Here is an 18,214-nt window from a genome sequence, read left to right on the forward strand (position 1 = left end):
AATTGCAGGGGTCGTTTGGTTGGATGTGTCGATCGGTGCCGAACTTCGTTTCGGTTTGTGATGAGAAGTTGATCTAAGTTTTAAAATATTTTCAATCGCTATAACATCCATTATTTAAAGTTAAAATGACATTTCGGTAAACTTTTCACAAATTGAACACCATTTTTCTATCAAAAAAAATTTAAGCAATTTTGCTATTTGGGTAATGTCAAACGCCTCGTGGGAGAGAGATAGAGCTGTCAAAACGAAACGTCAAACACCAAACAACACGCGCACCGTACGGTTCGCACAACACGTGCGTCTATCTAAACTAACGAAAAGTTAATAATTACACACAAAAATGAAGGTAAAAGTACCAAAAACGTTAAAGCCCGTCGAGAAGAGTCAGAAGCTTCTAAAGAAATCAAAATCAGGCATACAGAAGGCGAAAACCCCCAAAGCAGCGCTGAAGCCAGCCGTAGCGAAGGTAGCGGTTGCCAAAGCTGCTAAGGTGGCCACTGCCGAGGAACTACCCGTAAAGACAGCATTTTCTATGTTGGTAAAACCGAAAAAACAAGCGCAAAAGAAATCCGCCGCGGTGAAGAAAGCTGAGCAAGAGAATTCACCTCCACTGGTAAAGCAGGCGAATGGAACCGGACCTGCTGACGCTGCGAGTAAGCAGAAGAAAGCTAAAGCTGAACCGGCAGTGAAACAGGCGAATGGAACTGGACCTGTTCCTGCTGCGAGTAAGCAAAAGAACGCTAAAGCTGAGCCGGCAGCGAAACAGGCGATTCGAACCCAACCTGCTCCTGCTGCGAGTAAGCAAAAGAACGCTAAAGCCGAGACGGCAGCGAAACAGGCGAATGGAACTGGACCTGCTCCTGCGGCGAGTAAGCAAAAGAACGCTAAAGCTGTGACTGCAGCGAAACAGGCAAATGGAACTGGACCTGCTCCTGCTGCGAGCAAGCAAAAGAACGCTAAAAACGGCCCGGCAGCAAAACAGGCAAATGGAACCGGACCTGCAGCTGCGAGCAAGCAAAAGAACGCTAAAAACAAACCGGTAGCAAAACAGGCGAATGGAACCGGACCTGCAGCTGCGAGCAAGCAAAAGAACGCAAAAAATGTGCCGGCAGCAAAACAGACGAATGGATCCGGCCCGGTCAAGAGAGCAGCACCAGTAGCGCAGTCGAAAGCGGAAAAGGGTGATAACAAAAGGCCGGAATCGGATGAACCCGAGGGAAAGAAATCTAAAAAACTTCTGACAGTGCAGATGAAAGCTTTGAAACGGGCGGAACGAAAGGTTGAGACTGGAGCACCCGAAAAAGCGGACGAAGCAACGTTGGCACTCGTGCCGCAGCAGTTGATTTCGAAGGAAAGCTTCCAGAAGGTGTTTGAAATTATCCGCAACAAGGTGGACGATAAGGGAAAGAAACTGTTCGGAGATGATTTGAAGTACAGTCTGCAGATCGTCAGCGTTAAAGTGCCGCGCTGTCCGGTACGGAACAGTCGTCTGTAAGTAACGGGCTTGCCCTGAAATGTTCGATTGATGAAAACATTTATTTACGTTTCGTCTTTGTCTTCGTTGTAGGTCGCTGTCCCACCCACTGCTTCGGGCGGAGGATGAAGTATGTCTGATTGTGAAGGACTTGGTGCGGGGTCGTGATGTCGACTTTACGCCTAGCTTGCACCACTGGGAGGACAAGTTGAGCGGACAGGACTTCGGCTACAAGCTGCAAATCATCCCATTTCAGCAGCTGAAGCGAGATTACAGTTCGTTCGAGATGAAGCGCAAGCTTGCCCAACGCTATGAACGGTTCTTGGTTGATGCGCGCATCGTTGGTCATGTGTTCGCTTTCCTGGGGTCTCAATTTGCTAAGCGCTGCAAGAATCCCGCACCGGTGAATTTGGAAAACGAGTCCAAGATCAAGGAAGCGATCGGGCAGGCACTGCGCTTGCAGACCTACCGGCAGGGCAATACTGGGTTGTCGACGGAAATCAAGTTTGCCGCTCACTGGATGCCGGTGGAGCATGCGGTCGAGAATGGAATGGAGCTGCTGGAGAAGCTGAAAACCGTCTACCCGGGCGGCTGGTTGAACATTCAGGCGATCAACGTAACGACGGCCACGGAAAAGACAAGCTCGTTCCCGATCTACGTCAGCACGATCGATCCCAATCTGGTACCGATTCCGACGGTGGTTGGACCGCGAGAAAAGTTTGTGAAGAAGCAGCAAGCCCTGATCGAGAAGAAGACCGGCGGTGAGTACGAGGTGACGAAGGAGGGTGTTGTGCGGAAGAAGCGCAAGCTGAACCTGGACGGACAACCGGACGATGCGGAAGAGTCGGATGTCGAGGTGGAAGATTTGGAACCGGAACAGGACGATAACTGGGTGCCGTACGATGATGACGTACCGAGGCGTCGACGCACCGGTGGTGGTGGTGGTAAGCGCCAGAAGGGTCCGAAGATGAGGGTAAAGTAAGATGGTTTATTTACATTCAATATTCAATAAACGGTACACATCAAATAATACCATCCCAAGTGGTATTGGGATATCTTACCTGCACGTTGTACGCATTTAAATCTAGAAGTAAGCTCCAAACTAACTCTTTAACCGATGACGACAAGCTGTTGAAAGAGAAATTATGAGAGAGTCAGTTTCGTTTCGATCTTGTTTGCTTCTTCCCTCCCGTTTCCCACGGTAATCGTTAATCCTCTTAGAATGAAGCTGAGTTTTCCAGTTAGTTCCGGTCGGAGCTTTGCGGCTAGAAGATGAAAAGTTATATAAAGTCAGTCGACGCACTTCACCGGGGTTTATTCTTGATTGAGATCTTGTTCCGGTTAGTGCAGTATGGTTCGTATGGCCATGGCACGAGTGAATTTCCGAACCGTAGTTGCTTTCGTTTGCCTGAAGTGTGTTCTAGCGCACTCTCCTCCGGTGGTGATAGACAAGCGTGTAGTGCTATCGTCCGTGTACGATGCCATCAAAGGAAATAGCATCGATCCTTCGACCAGCGTGGCCACCATCGGGGAAGATTCGCGTAATAAACGAAACGTGCGATACTACACTTACGACGATCCACAAAATGATGAGTACGTATGCAATTGGCGCAGGTCTTTTCAGGTGTTCTAGCTAACATGTGTACCCCATTACCCGCAGTTTATTTCCCGGTTATGGTGAAATTGTCCATCCACCACAATCAGGACCGGTGCAAAAGCAGTGCAAACCCGAACCATCCTCCGCGGTGCAGTCGATCAGCATTTCCGATCACAGCTGGACGGGCATCGGTTCGTCGATCATTCACCTGCTCAAGTATCTGATCGCCGGGCTAGCCGTATTGACGCTTCCCGTGCTATTGCTGCAAGCCTTCATCATACCGTTAAAAATTCTAATGGGATTAAAATCGGTTGCCGTAGCGAACACGCTCGTGCTCGGGACGTTCCTGTGGAAGTATCTCAATCGACGCCGGGTACGGGACGATGAGGACGATGATGATGATGATGATGATGGTGGAGGCGATCAGCAGCAGCAGTCGTCGGGGGTTGGAGCACCCGGGACAATCGATGGTGGAGCTGGTGGAGGGTTGCACAACCACGATAATCGGTTCTTTCCCTTCCGGGCGGAAGATTTTGAGCATATGACCGAGGAGGAGATCAAAACGGCGCTGAAACTGTTGCTCAAGCGAAATAAACGTTGGTGATGCGCCTTTTTAATTAGTTTTGTGGTTAATGTTTAATGGAATAAGTAGATTTAGCTAGTATTTGTGTAGATATTTGGCTCGTAATGAAGATAAACAGTGGAATATTATTGAAACATGTAAAATTTAAAATATATGCGTGAAAAGTTTCAACCGTCTTCCGACAACAAATGTCAAACGTTGGGAGACCTTCGACACAATGGGCAAGGCATCAAATGAAAATCTTTAGCTTTCTAACCGTAATCGTTATTCTTCGACCTATATTTTATTAATTGAATTCGTAATATGACCTAGATAAATATTTAAAGTTGTTTTATTCAGCATTTCATAATCAAATAAGTTCGGTAAAATGCCACACACGTGCCCACTGGTGCGCACACCGTGCGAGCGATCCGTCAAGTGGTGTGAATCATAATTCCTTTGCACTCGAGCGTTCGTTCCGCTGCTGGCCAGAACGGGACGGAAAGTGTACCACAAGGAAAAAAAACCCAACGCTCCCATCTGAAGTACGTGCATCATCTGCACGAGCAAATAAAATATCAGCCAAGCAGGGAGAAAAATATATGTGCAGCTGACAAAAACGAAGGTATTTGCACGCGTCGAAGGTAAACGAGATTCGGCTGTGTGTCGGTGGTTGGGCTTTTCCTACAGGGGCCTCGGCCACACACACACGCACGAGAGCACCGAGGTACGCACGCACGGTTTATAGGAAGCAGTGAGTCCGCGAGTGAAACAATACATCAGCAGGCAGGCAAACACAAACACCTCACACATTTGGAGGAAATTCATATCAACGACGGAAAAGCACAACAGGCCCAGTAAGTGATAGCTTGTAGGTAGCAGCCAGGCGCTGATTGTGGCCACTGTTGCGTGTTCTCCCTTGTTGGTGACGTATTTTCTAGAAGTACACGGTGCAGCCGCGAACCACACCATCGCGATTTCTCGATTCGGAACGCTACGGCGACGACAACGACGATGAGTGATTTATGACGGATTTTGCTACTGCCTGGGTGTATGTCCGTGCGATTGTCCGGCGGTCGTTAAAGTGGTGAAAACTGCAGCATCGTGTACCGTGCGGAAAAACGGAAAACACGTCGTGAAAATGCCACGGCTGTATGAATAGTGAAACCGCTCGGCGAGTGTGAGTGACTGTGTGTGTGTGTGTGTGGTTGTGCGAACCATTCTGCGTTCCGGATCAGCGGAACTGTGATGTCGATAAACCGCTACGAGGTGCCCGCAGTCAATAGACAAAGCGTACGTAACGCATCGACATCCGGCAGGGAACGCATCCGGCTGCAAGCAACGGTTGGGAAGAGATCGTTGCTCTAGAACGTGTCCCGCGATTCATCATCCTCCCGGGGGGTGGGGTTGTGGTTTGGCCCGCGAGAAGAACTCGCCGCGTCGATATTAATTCACACGAAACACGCGGCAGGAAACGCGGGAGCTCGCTTTGCGTTTGTGATTGTGAGTGTGTTTGATTGCACAGGTGCTCGCGACACAGGTGCCATCATCGTAGCCAGCGCTGCTTTCGCGATCATATCACCGCTCCAAGGCCTACCGTGACGAGCGCGAGCATATCGGAATTTGAGTACGTGTGCCTGACATTTCGGTTTCCACGATTGGGCGCGACAGGATACGGTTGCTCGTGGACGAGGAGGAGGAAGAGGAGGAGGAGGAGGCGGCAGCAGAAGAAGAAGCCCGGTTGCGGAGCTGGCCAGCGTACGGTGCCGGAAAAGCAAACATGACGAAAAAATCGTTACGGAAACCCATCATGGTGCTGCGGAGCCGTAAGACGGCCATCATCAAGGACGGCGTGATAACGGTAAGACGATTATTCTAATTGAGCAATGCTACTAATGGTGTGGTGTCCGCTTCGGTGTTTGTCCTTTTCCGTTTAAGGGTTGAAGATGAAGCAAGCGGCAACTCTCGTTTGTCTCAAGAACTGCCCAAGCAACAGATCGATCTATATGCGCGCCTTGACGACATTCTATGGTCCCCGCGGGCGTGTGCGAATCTTTTTTCGTTTCCGGCCCCATACCAATTGAACAATCAAATTAATGCCAGAAAAACCAACAAGCATGTGGTCTAATAAGTTGTACCCGTGGCACTGAGGGGGTCTGTTTCTTCAGCTTATAATCAGTGTCTGGTGGGTGTGAGGTACGTGAGACAGCACGGTGGCTTGGTACGAACGTAAGCGTACTAATGTAATTTGCATGAACGCGAAAACCGACCGACCAATCTGTTGCGATGACGCGAAACCGGAGAAGACAAACAAACGAAGCGAAGAAAATACACAGAGACCACCGCCGGTTCGGTTCACCTTGAAAAGAAAGAGAAACCACCGTCCACGGGGCTAGTTGTAGGACAAGTTTTTTTTATGTTGTTAAATGATGAAGAGTGTGTTTGTGTGCTATGCGAAATGTCCACCGAAGCGGACCGCATATACATACATAAAGATATGCTTTCCTTTGCATCTTTGCAGAGGACCTATCCGGTTGACCAATGCGCCGTGCCGTTTGATATTTTTGAAAAGTTAGTCTTGTATAATTGTATAAACCTCTGATGGTTAATAGTATGTCTGGGAGGTGGCCCGGATGAGATTTGATGCCGGTTCTGTCGTGTACTGGCACCATGTTCCATACTTGTTTTTAGAATTCAAAAAACTGTTTTTGCGTCATTATTCGTCTGTTCTGTGCGAACGGACGGTGGCAATTAAAGTACAATCAGTACCATTAATAAGCGAGTAGGTGTAGGTGATCTGGTGAGCGAACACCGGCGACGGGTTAATTGATGCACCACGATCATCACTGGTGATCTTTGGCTCGATTCAATTCGATGCGTTTCGAACTTGATTTCAAGCGGTGTTGGTAAGCTTTTTTTTCGGAACCGGTTTTTAAACACACTCATTGGACTATCCATGATGCCATATTGTGGTTCGGTACGAATGGGGGACGAAGGCTTTCAAAAAAATCCAACAAAAAATCTCCACAATGCGGATCCGAGATAATAGTGCAAGGAGAATGAAGCAGACGTGAAGAAAAGCACGTTTCATAAACTTGAGACTTCACTTACTTTCTACTTGGCACCTTCCACCAAGACTTGTATCTCCCTCGCTGAGGCTGGTTGCATGTATGTACAGCTGATCAGCTGAATCGTTAAATTCGACGGTCCGCCAGCGATCACTGGAGGCCATGAGGGGCCACACTAGAGGGAAGCAGAGAAAACACGCGTACATGAACTTGACCGTGATATTTAGCTGCGGGCTCGAACTCTCAGGGCAAATCCGCCGGAGGTTCGTAATGATAGTGGATTATCGCTTGCGCCTCCCCTTCCAGATCACCGGGTGTGACCCTGTCCGGGGTTTGATGTCAGCAACTTTAGCGAAGGTGTTGCTGCTGCTCACTAAACACGCGTCACGAGATGAGACGAGAAGTGCGTAGGAAAATCGTTTTAATTACTCATTAAAAGATCAGATTAAGAGTAAGGCGAGAGCCCCTTCCAGATTGTTTGATGTGCAAGCCTTTTTTGGAGTCATCTTGAGAATCCGGTTTCCTGGTGACGACGGTATCAGCGGCACACTTGGTCGTGTAGGTCAGTGCTCACCATTCGCTTTCCGACTCCGGGGGTATACTCCAGTTACTGTTAATACGCTCAAAAACCGTTGACGATTGCATTTTTCACATTTCTTTCATTCTTCTCTTTCTTTGGTAAATATTATTGTTATGTAGATTGCGATCAATGAATTGTGTGTTTGCTTTTTTTGTGTTGGGCAAACGTTACCTTGTTGTGAAATATCTGCCCATATCCCGTGGTTACCGTCTTATGAAAGTAAACATCTGAACTCTCGTATCTGGAAGAATCGTACGGCCACCCGTTACCGTCAGACGTCACCAAATGGGTAGGAATCTTCGGGCGAGTTTTGGTCCGTAAATAGCATTCGGAAGAGAAGATTCTTTTCTTCTTCCCCCCACCGGGCTGTATTGACCCTTCCAGAGCTTACCCATCAAACGGACAAACAAACAAAAGATGGCGCACTGCTTTTACAGATGGCCAACGGGGATGTTACGTAAATTCACCAACCGTACTCTGGCTACACTTGGTACGTTCGGAACATTTGCTTCGGCTTGGTCTTTAGGTGGCTTTTTTTTCTTCTGCTGTCTGTTTTACAGCCAAATGTGACCCATTTTTACCCGCAGTTTTTCACGAATGTGTTGTGTTTTTGCTTATGAGATGAAATTCTTTTCGCCCTCCGGGAGTCATCGTTCATGGTTGCAATGGAAAGTTTTACACGTTTTGAAATTCACTGACAAGAAGCGCACGTTGTACTTGCGATGTTATTAATCTGTAACGCTTCATTATCTTGTGTTGCGTTGTCTTGTTTTATGCTTTTTTTGTAATTTAAACTGTGTGAAGAGGTAAATATTTTCGCAGAGCCTTCAAATATTCGTTAATTAACTAGTAGTTGGACAAATAGTTCTGGATCCGGATGAGGTTTGATTCCGGTTCAGCCTCATTAGTTACTGGAACCTTCACGTCTCCTTGTTTCCGCAACTTTACAATGTTTATCAGAGCAGAATCAGATCCAGATTCACAAGAAGAAAATTAAATTGTTGAAAAGCAATTAGAAACAAAACGGATTAAAACGGATAATTCTCTCCTTTGTGATGTCATTGTAGAACGTTACATTAAGTTTGGTGGTTGGATGTTGGTCACAGTGAAATTATTAACTTATTCCACAGCCAATTATGATTAAATTTTTAATTGATTTAATCCCATCCGGCGTTGGCCTTTTTGGACCGTGGAAGGGTACTCGGAAATGCGTTACTGCAAATAATTTGCGAAGTAATTATCTGCACATGATGCAATGAAAATCCGCAAAGAGAAGACAGAAAAAGCGCTCATCCCACACGTAGATTAAAAAATGTTAAAAGGTCAAATATGCTTTCCCATCCCTCGTTTGCATCCCGCCCACTCCTCAGTAAGTGATGCCACCATCCTGGCATTCAATCGATTGGCGCACATCAATCTTTGGCACATCAATCGCTCACGGTGCAAAGCCGAACCGGAAACAAGCAGGCAAATGGATTTTTAACAGCAACCAGCCGGCCCGGCATGACCTATTTGTGAGATGGAATGGTTTATGTCGTGTTTTTTGTTGTTGTTTGCTTTCCCTTTGCATCCCGATGAGATTGAGAAAGTCTGACCGTAGCTGACGGTGGTGGCGGTGTCCGTTAGGTACATGTGCTTTTGATTAACACGCGGGTTCGATTTGCGCCAAAGCTTCCTATCGGCGGAATTGCGAAATGGAAATGGATTGCTATTTGTTTTGCTCACCTTTCGCTTGCAATTTCAATTATCAACTTCGATATCGTTATCAGCTGTAGTGGTACGATAGCAAAACCGAATCGAGCAAAGCAGATGGGGGCGCCCGTCGGATGGCGCTCGTAGTACATCTTGTGCAGGTGCCCTGTCACGATGGGACGATCGGATTGGATATGGGTTGTATTACTCAATGCAATAATGCTTCGTTGCTACACTGACCAACAGGTTCTGGTGCGATAACTGGTAAATTGTTGAACTTATCTCGTTTGTTTTCTACCTTTTTGGTTGGGTGTTGTTGTACTATCGGCGAAAATCGCTTTGTGCCTCGCGATGGTTGATTGAACTGTCGGTCGGCCTTTTTTTCCCGATTAGTCATGTTTTTGTGTTCCCGTGTATCGCTGTTACACAAAATTGACCAATTATTGATTTCTTTGAACCACCTTTAATTAATCTGCTTTTATCAAACGATTTGTGTGTATGGCCGTTGACAGATGGATCCGGTGGGTTGAATTTGTGTTTTAATTCACTTTTCGCATGTAAATCACATTAAAGTTTCGGCCGGAGGTATTCGTGAGTGGGTGATCCGTTTCGAGTTCAAAGTAAATGGCACTAATTAATTGAGTTCATTCAGCGTTACTGAGTTTACTGGGGGGGCAAATTTCGAGAAGGCAGATGCTTAACGACGACCAGCCAAATTGGCATCTTCGAGACTGCTCGCTTGAAAGGAGGAGGATTGTTTCGAGAGTTTTGTTAATTTATTTTTAGAGTATCAAGTAAAGGGTAGAAAAGGACAGAAAAGTGAGTCGTATCAACACATAAGTTAGAATAATTTTATTTAAAATCGTTTGAGCTGGATTGGTTGAATGTGTTTAACGTAAACGATAGTGGATCCATTTCGTTTCATCTACATAAAAGAGGCTTAAGTGCCAGATGTGTCCTCTGTAAAGTGCAAAACTAATCTAAAAGTTGCTAATTTTTGCACTTTTTTCATAATCGCAATCGCATTTTGCGCCATTTACCACCAGTTCATGGTGTTAAATGATTGAGTACGGTTGTGGGAAAATTTGTGGGCCATTGAAAAGTGTAAAAATTAGCACTGAAAGTGTGTCGTAAGTACTATTAGACGCTAAAAGTAACATTCTTGTACAGAGCTTAATCAATCAATTGTATAAGAAAAACGGAAAACATTTATTATTTCCCTTGCGCCATTTTGTTTATCCGCCCGATGGCGGAGATGTCTTTCGTGCTTTATTTATAGCAAAGATTCCACTCAATATTGATTGAAATGAATTGAAGTTGATCAAACTGTTTGCCTTCTGCTGCTGCTGTCGTCGAATCACCACCACCATGTTCGCCATGCCCTTTTCCACACGGTCCTTGTACTGCAATGTCCTCCATGTCGGACCGCATCCTGCCGTCCTGCCGTGAGCAAAAGACCACCGATCGCCGAAGACCACACTTGCTTGCGACGTTGACCGAATGCAATTGTGCCCATTGATTGAATTTGCCTGGGTGCAGTTTCTCTGTTTGGCGGTCGGTGGTCGTGTCAGTTCCAATTGCAAATTTTCTGCCACCGGTTGCAGTACGACACCGTCTGTGACTGTGCGTTTGACTAGATTTAAATATGCAGCAGCAAATGTGTAGTAAAACGTGATCTTATGTGATTACACTTTTATGTGTATGTAGTTCAGCTTAATTAAAAAAGCTACGGCTAAGTAATTTCCCCCAATTAACAGACCATTTTGTGCTTCAACTTATCGGCACTAATTCAGTTGAATTTAAAGATGCTCCAGATCCAAGCTGAAGAAAGAGGAGCGATGAGGGAGATGGAAAAGTTTGCGGGGGGGAAGGACTTATTTTGATTAATTTCATGCTTCTTCGCCCACCCAGATGCTGTGATAGGATGCTGACGCGAGTCCCGTACAAACCACCAAGCCACTAAGCTGATGCTCGGGAAAGATACAACGACGCGCAGCTAGCAAAATCGAAGAATCACAATTTTGCATCCGTCGCTTGTGAAGAAGCGAGTCTGGGGCCGAAGTATGGCGGCGGTGTCTCGCAGGAGCGCTACACTCGAGTTGATCGCTTTATTTCTCCGGCCAATGCTAACCGCGTTATCGTTATGGTTGAGTGTTGGGCGAACTCAGCTAATTTATTGTTGTCACCTTCTTCGCTTCGTCTCTCGGATGGTGATGATGATGGGACCGAGAGGGCCCATCGTGGTAACCCTCGTGCTGCCTGCCGCCCGTGACCGTTGACGTCAATTGTGGCCGGCGATGGAGTGTGTTGCTGGTCTGCTGATTGTGGGGCTTTACTGTTTGGTTGGTCGCGTGGTTTTGCACATTGTTGCGTCGCCGCATCGTGTACGCACGCGATCCGTTCGAAAGCGGGGGGGCACGTTCGGGGTGAAAATGTGTCCGAACTTGGTTGGAAAAATTGCATTCGAGTAGGACGTTCGATGGCCCTAGTGCACACGAAGGGAGGAAGATTATTTATTTTGCTATTGTTTTCTTCCGTTACTTCCGCTGTGGTGCACTGTATGACTTCCCCGAAGAACACGAGACATCTATTCGGAACATATGACTCAAGCTGCTTCCAACGGTTGACTCTTGGATCAGTTGAACGAGCACACAAAACACAAAAATGCGAATCGTACGTAGGTTGGATCAACATTTCCGTTCCTGATTCCAGCCGGCTCTTGTAATCAACGTCTCTTGCTACGCATACAACGTGCTGTAATCTTTATCTTTTAGGCCCAGCTGTAGAACTAATCTTGCCTTCGGTCCCCCCAAAGTTCTCCAGTACGGGGGTTTGTAGCAATTAAACCCGATGAGATCATGCACTATCATTCCAGAGTTGGCAGAGATTTTGTACGAAACCCACGGGGCAATTATGCGCGTGGGTGTTGGGATGATAATAGTAGACGTGTGGTAAAGGGCGGCGTAACACGGTACATGGGTTTTGTGGCGGGGCGATCTTTTATTTGCATAAATTGTGTGCTTTAAAAATAGTCCTCCTCGTGGGGTACGGTTATTATGGCAGGGCAAGCTTGCTATTGCTAAGTCAACTTGATTTGAGCAAATAGTTTTCGTAGGGGACACTTAGAAGGGTGGCGGAATGTGGTTTGACCGCGTTCCATGTAAACGTATCATTACTAATAACTTCCCTGTTTTTTATTTTCGTTTTAGGTAAGTCAATCAACTTCCATGCTCTACACACTCTAGCAAAGTGACCGATGGTGATGATGATGACGAAGGAACGGTAAGATATATTTATTCACTTCCTGGAAAGATAAGAACGAAGATTATGTTTTTCGTACATCAAAAGAATAAGGAAAGTTTCTCCTCTTCTTCAACGAGCTCCCCATCGGGTGCTTTCGATTTCATTGGGAAAACTCGTTTGGAGCTGATCTCCGCTTCTGCTGTTTGATTTTGAAATTAACAACGTGTCAATAACTACTAATGTATGGTCTGACGTACAAGATTCGTGATGCCAAAAATACGTTACGCATGAAGTAGACATTTCGGACACTTTGTGTGAATGGCGTCCGAAGACATGCCTCTAGAGAAGATCCGTTTCGCAACGGATATGAAACGTAATTTTAACCTACAGCATAAATGCTGTTTGCAACTGTTCCATTGCACTTATCGTTTGGAGCAGCGCGTGTGGCGTACGAAACGATAAGTTGGATTCGACCTGTCAGTTCTAGGCAGCTGACACGGAGAGCCAGAGCATAGCTCCCAGAGCATAACGCCTGTTTCTGTGCCCACTTTAAATAACAATGTTCGCTCTTGCTCTCCCAATCGGTTGCAGAGAATGAAGAACGTAGCGTTGCACTCGGTCGGGGTGAATGCTTTACCACCTGCACTCCAAGTGCACGAAGCTCTGAGCAATAAATGAGATTCTCTTTTGCTGTGGATACCTCTGCCACGAGCGAGGTGGGCCACCTCAGCGAATCGCACCCCCCCCTTCAGGAACGTAAACATACACCACCCCACCACCCGGTTGGTTGTTTTGTGCCCTCTCGACACCAAGGGTTCTTCTATTGGGGATGAGAACTATTGTGCCTCGTGTCGAGAGCTGCCTGTCGTGCTCGCGCGCTCCGAGACCAGCTCTTCTCTTCTCGGAAACGGGTCCGCTCTCGGTGGTCAGCTTCCGACGCGTGGAATTCGTGCACCGTGGCGTCAGTTCGTGGTTTACCATCGAACGCGCATGAAGCCGTTCGTCGTTTTTGGTTTCTTATTTTTTCGGTGAACAAAAATGGTGGAGTCTTGTGGCGTTGCGTTCGGATCGTTACAGTAACGGTGATTGCTTGTCTGCCAAGCGCGCACACTTCGCACCCAGCCGACCAGTGGAAAACGACAATCGACGAAACAGAGAACGTCAGCAATTTGGTCCTGTGCAGAAAGATAAATTTCATCTAGCAGCCGGAGAGTGCTTGGTGAAGAAGCAGCAGTGGAACAGAGCAAAAAAATCCATCCATTCACAGTTGGTGTCAATTTGGTGTTCGCTGGTGGTTGGTTTGGGAGCGCTTGAAGAAGGTTCTGTTGTGGTGTAAAAGAATTTTCCTTCGAATCGGTGGTGGCGTAAGCGAAAGGGAAAACCGAAAGAATAACCCCGTGCGAGACAAAAATTGCATTTCACGGTGCATCATTTTTACCCCTGGTGCGACAATAATAAAAGGAAATCTCCGTTGGTTGGTGGTGGCCGTGCTTCGTGGTCGTGTGCGTAATCCGATACCATCAACGTTTTGCTGTATAATTTGCTTCCTTTTTTTTGCAATCGGAAAAGCAATCGTGTGCCATATCTTGAGCTTTAGTGCAAGTGAGAGAGAGAGGGAGAGAGAGGGAGAGCGAGTGAGTGAGTGCAGTTTTTTTGGAAAGGAATACTAAAGCAATAATTCCCTACGGTGTGTTTCGGTTGACAGCTCCGGTAGAAGCAAACGTAACAAAAACCTCAATCGAAGCTAGAAAGAAGCGTGAAAAAAGGCATCTCTCGGTTGTGGCAGTGACACGAACTACGTTGCTGCTGCTGCATCATCACACAACCCCTGTCCAATAGACGGACATATTTGGCACGATTCGGACAACAATACACGGAATGCAAGGCACGACGGCACAACAGCAACCGCCAGCACGGCAACAGCAACCCTGCCCGCAAGGCAAACAGCAACCTTCCAGAGTACGTACATGAGCCCACGTTGTAAGGAGATATTAGTGTGCGTTGTGGATGTGGTAGTGGAAGAAGAGCAGGGTTGGGAAAAGCGACGGTATCTTTGTTGAGGCATTTAATCCTTCGTATCATTAAATTCACTGTTTATGTAGTTATGCAGCATATGGGCTAGTACGGGTGATGTAGTACTAGTATTCATCAAGGATGTTCACCAAGTACAGGGAAAGAGAGAGAGAGAGAGAGAGCGTACGACGGGACGTCAAAAGAGGACCCAAAACACGACACGGAATGCAACTGACGAGCAGTTGCCTCCGATAGTGTTTTGAACTTAACGCTAGAGCACACTAAAGGAGCGACCGTACAAAAGGAACACGAGCCCTTCAAGAACCTCCTGTCCGCGAAAGGCCTCCCTTTCACCATCAAGTGCCACACAAGAGAACGCAGAAAAGAGAGATCCTTCTTTCATCCTTGAATCCTCCATCCTCGATAGAGACAGTTGACAGCTTACGGAGCTTCGTTCTTGCTTCACCCAAGCACCAGGACGACAAAGTCCGGTCGTTCTTTTCAAGGTTCCCGATAACGTTGTGGTGCTGCTTTCTTTTGCCTGCTTTTTTACCCCGACCGGACGATTCGTTGGTGCTTATCGTACTATCTAAAGCGACTCAGGATAGAGGTTTGCGTGCAGGAGAATGCTTGGTTGTCGTCGGTTCGGGAATGAGTTCGGGAGCTGGCAAATGACGAAAAATTAGTTAAAGATATCCGCCCTTTCGTTTCGGCGGTGGCCTTCTTCCTTTGCGAATCAATTATGTAACGCCGCGATTGGGTGACGACGCGTGTGTGGCAAGAGAGCAGTAAAGCATATCGTCCTCTTCCGGACGGTTGTCCTTAGCCGGAAGGTGGCAGTTTCGAAAGAATGGTTTATTTTCTTCCATTATCGATTGATTTGCTCGCTTACACGGGCATGATGTGGATGAGTCTGTCCGCCTGCTCTTAGCAGTAGAAGCTCCGTTACGTAATGTTTGTATACGACGCGCTGTGTTTGTGCTTCGTGGGCCTAAAAACGATGAACCTATGATCTCACATGCGAACCGTCCGGCGAAGGTAGTTGAGGGATGTTGTCATCACATCGCACGAGCGCGATGATTTGTTGCACCACGTCGGTTGGTGCGTTGCAATCGTTCGACTCAGTCGCGAGACGAATCGTCTGACGTGGTTTTCGCCTGCAGCCATCTCGCTATATGTACTGCCTAGAATGGATGATAAGTGATGGAACGGTCGACGTTGCTAGGAGCGGCGAGAAGTTTCCACATACCCGTCTTTAAGGTCTAGGTCAACCGCTTTGCTATTGGCACGATCAGTGTGTGTGTGTGGTGGCCAGTCACGCCCTCGTCCCACTGATGAGGAGGAGGACATCAGTGCTTTTCGGCCGAAAGCCGGGTTCCGGTTCGTTGCTGTACGTTGACCATGGACAAGGACACACCGGAAAAGCTATGCAAGGCGGTAAAGCTGGAACTGCTAGAAACTAATCGAGAATCGCTTTGGAACATTGCCCCGTGATTGGAACTAGTTTTATTTTTTTGTGTTCTGGTGGAGATAAAATATCCTGCTACCGCTGCTGCTGCTCTGCTGTAGGTGCAGAAAAGCGGGTGTTTGTGATATCGATTTTGGCAGCAGTTAGTGTGTTACTCTATGGCCAGGTTGCGGGTTAGCTATCGCTTTGGTAACAAGAAAAATACAAACCTCACAATAGCGGAGGAAAATGAGACCGTCGGAAGACAACATGGCGCTAGTTGTTTTGGCAAGACAAAAAGGTTAGATTTGTCTTGAGGATATCTAATATTTTGTGAGAAGGCCCTCCTCTTCTTTATGGGAGGAGGACTGCTGTAGAGAGGAGCAGCTGTCATTAGAAGATTATTTCTTCTTCATTTTTTGTTGGCACATTACATCCTCAAGAAGTCTTGGTCTACCCTCGTTTCTGGCAGCTCTTAACTTTTTTTACCTTTCGGATTAGAGAATTTCAGGGTGGGATTTGATTGCAGGCCCTCATTTGCGAAGATCGAAACCGCTAGCAATATACCATATATCTTGTTCGATCACAGCAATATGCTTCGCATATTGGAATTCGCAATTGTTGAAATGCTGCCCTATCGATCGTAGCCCTTTTTTATATAGAGTATCCAGCTAGAGCCTAACATTTGGTGACAAACTTCGCTTAGCAGGTGAACTCGGTAACATAAAAAGGATTAATGTGGCGTATATTTATTCTACAATTGGCTCGAGGGAACACCTGCATTATTGCGAATGCTAATAAGATTAGCTGCATGTGATACGAAAGCTAACTCCCTCCGCGTGTGTCGCTCGGCAAGGCGCAATCGATGTGCTAATGAGCGACAATGATTGTTGGTGGCGGGTCCCCGGTATGGTCCGATCCATTGACTTGTTGTTGTTGTTGCTAGCAGAGCATTCCAGTGGACGATGATCGGTCCGGTAGAAATTATTTCCTTCCTAATCCAATGCTTCACCCAACAGTAAACCTTCAGATTTGTTGCATATTTCATGAGATTTCCCAAAAAACATGAGCACCTTTGTTTAATTATTTTGTTCATAATGCGGTCCAAGGGGTTTGGAAAGTCCTTTCTGACCTTTTCCATAAAGCTTGTCCTCGTGGTGGTGGCGATGGTTAGTTTTTGCTTCCGTGACCGATAATCTGGTCATTTGTGTATCCCCGCAGCGGGTTTGTTTGCTACCATTGGGCACCGGTGGGCACCGAGCAAATGGGTGCGCAATTGTATGCCAAATTTACCTTTGTCATGTTGCGGTAACCACGGACGGCCATTGTGTGTGTGTGTGTATTCCAATCCATTTGATTGTAGTTACTGTACGTCTGTTGGTGGAACGTGTTTTCGCGATGGATATCCAACGTTCGCGCCGGTCCGGCAAGCTTGAGTGGATGACGTTCCGGTCAATATTGACAAAACTCTTAGCACTCCACTATCTTGGCGACAGGGGTGTTTGACTGGGGCGGAAGAGAGAATACAGGCTAAAAGTATTGCTCTACTTCCTGCCTGTGGCTGCCTGTGAGTGCTCTGAACGGGTGAGGTCAATAAAGAAAGAAGGTGCGAAGAAGGAGGGGGGTCGGGGGACTGATGGCAGATGATTGTGTTTGATCAGTCATTCAAAGGAAAGTGCTAAATTAGCACCTTCTTGCCTCGGTGAGCGTTGCAAATGTGCATGAAATTTAAAACCGGCGGCAAACACCGATCGAACTTTGTAATGGAGTTTGTTCTGTGTCTGGACCGGCATGGTTTACTGGCTTGTCTTGGGGTTTTCATTAACAAAACTCAAGTACTGTGTGACTAGACAGAAAGGGGTTAGGTAACGTTTAGTTCGGAAGAAACAATATTAGCAAACTGCTACGCAGGATTTTATGAAGCGTTTTTACTTAATCGCCTTAAGAGCTTTCGATGGAGGCGCCTGGTGCTGTTTAGAATGAATGAAGTTCAGGGGTTTCCTTACACACCGGATGACACACTTGCGGTGTATATTGTCTTCTAATGCACCATTGTGTAGGTTTTTACCGGTTTGCTGTCCCGTATGCGATTCGGAGTAAAAGTCACGCCCAACCCATTAATCAACTAATCTACATCTTGGCTGATGTTGTAGTCCTGCTTTTTTTGCTGCCTCTCTTGCTGTGTGTTTATTTTTACATCCCATCCCTTAGGTTGCCAGTGTGTTTTTTTCTCTCTTGAACGGGAAAAAGTTCGTCGTAAGCACGACCGTATGGAATGTCTCGAAGCACATCAATATGAGTTGGGTTTGTGATTTTGGCAAAGAGAAGCAAAAAGAAAAACGAAGTAGAGCAAAGTTTATTTTACATCGTTTTTCCGAGAAAGATTTTTCGGGTACTTTGAATGGTGGATGAAAATGTGTGTGCAAGAAAAAAAAAAACGATGAGAGGTATGTTTTGTGCTGTGCATTACCTACAGTATTATTATTATTTTTATTGCAATATTCCGCCGAAGTAAATCGGCAGCAAGAAGGACCGGCA

The 18,214-nt window shown here is 46.6% G+C and overlaps 3 protein-coding genes across 14 annotated transcripts in view; all 3 read left to right on the forward strand.

Moving 5' to 3' along the window:
• The first annotated feature begins 245 nt into the window (after positions 1-245).
• LOC118510199 (ribosomal L1 domain-containing protein CG13096) lies at positions 246-2,534 on the forward strand. The gene is made up of 2 exons (XM_036051731.1): positions 246-1,491; positions 1,568-2,534. The coding sequence occupies exons 1-2, from the start codon at positions 341-343 to the stop codon at positions 2,454-2,456; spliced, it is 2,040 nt and encodes a 679-aa protein (XP_035907624.1). The 5' UTR covers positions 246-340; the 3' UTR covers positions 2,457-2,534.
• A 101-nt stretch (positions 2,535-2,635) lies between these two features.
• LOC118510207 lies at positions 2,636-3,689 on the forward strand. Its single transcript, XM_036051744.1, has 2 exons — positions 2,636-3,067; positions 3,135-3,689. Exons 1-2 carry the CDS (start codon positions 2,826-2,828, stop codon positions 3,673-3,675), a joined length of 783 nt encoding a protein of 260 aa, XP_035907637.1. The 5' UTR covers positions 2,636-2,825; the 3' UTR covers positions 3,676-3,689.
• Positions 3,690-4,084: 395 nt separating this feature from the next.
• The window catches only part of LOC118510209 (hippocampus abundant transcript 1 protein), a 29,733-nt gene continuing 15,603 nt past the window's right edge, over positions 4,085-18,214 (forward strand). For 8 of the 12 annotated variants that reach the window (XR_004905981.1, XR_004905983.1, XR_004905984.1 and 5 more), the window contains exon 1: positions 13,171-14,175. Coding sequence is in view for 3 of the 12 variants with exons in the window: in XM_036051753.1 (XP_035907646.1) it covers positions 5,414-5,494 (81 nt within the window). In the remaining 9 variants the exon portion in view is untranslated. Of the gene's footprint in view, positions 5,495-13,170; positions 14,176-18,214 lie in introns of those variants that run through there. The other 4 variants (XR_004905985.1, XM_036051752.1, XM_036051753.1 and 1 more) reach the window with 3 other exon arrangements.

The sequence above is a fragment of the Anopheles stephensi genome, chromosome 3 (genome assembly GCF_013141755.1).
Source record: "Anopheles stephensi strain Indian chromosome 3, UCI_ANSTEP_V1.0, whole genome shotgun sequence".
NCBI lineage: Eukaryota > Metazoa > Arthropoda > Insecta > Diptera > Culicidae > Anopheles > Anopheles stephensi.

Excerpts from the sequence above, each read along its gene's own strand:
- LOC118510207 (XM_036051744.1), top strand. The coding sequence starts at position 2,826 with ATGGTTCGTATGGCCATGGCACGAGTGAATTTCCGAACCGTAGTTGCT. Across the intron at positions 3,068-3,134 it reads GACGATCCACAAAATGATGA|TTTATTTCCCGGTTATGGTG; the intron begins GTACGTATGCAA and ends CATTACCCGCAG.
- LOC118510199 (XM_036051731.1), top strand. The coding sequence starts at position 341 with ATGAAGGTAAAAGTACCAAAAACGTTAAAGCCCGTCGAGAAGAGTCAG. Across the intron at positions 1,492-1,567 it reads CCGGTACGGAACAGTCGTCT|GTCGCTGTCCCACCCACTGC; the intron begins GTAAGTAACGGG and ends TCTTCGTTGTAG.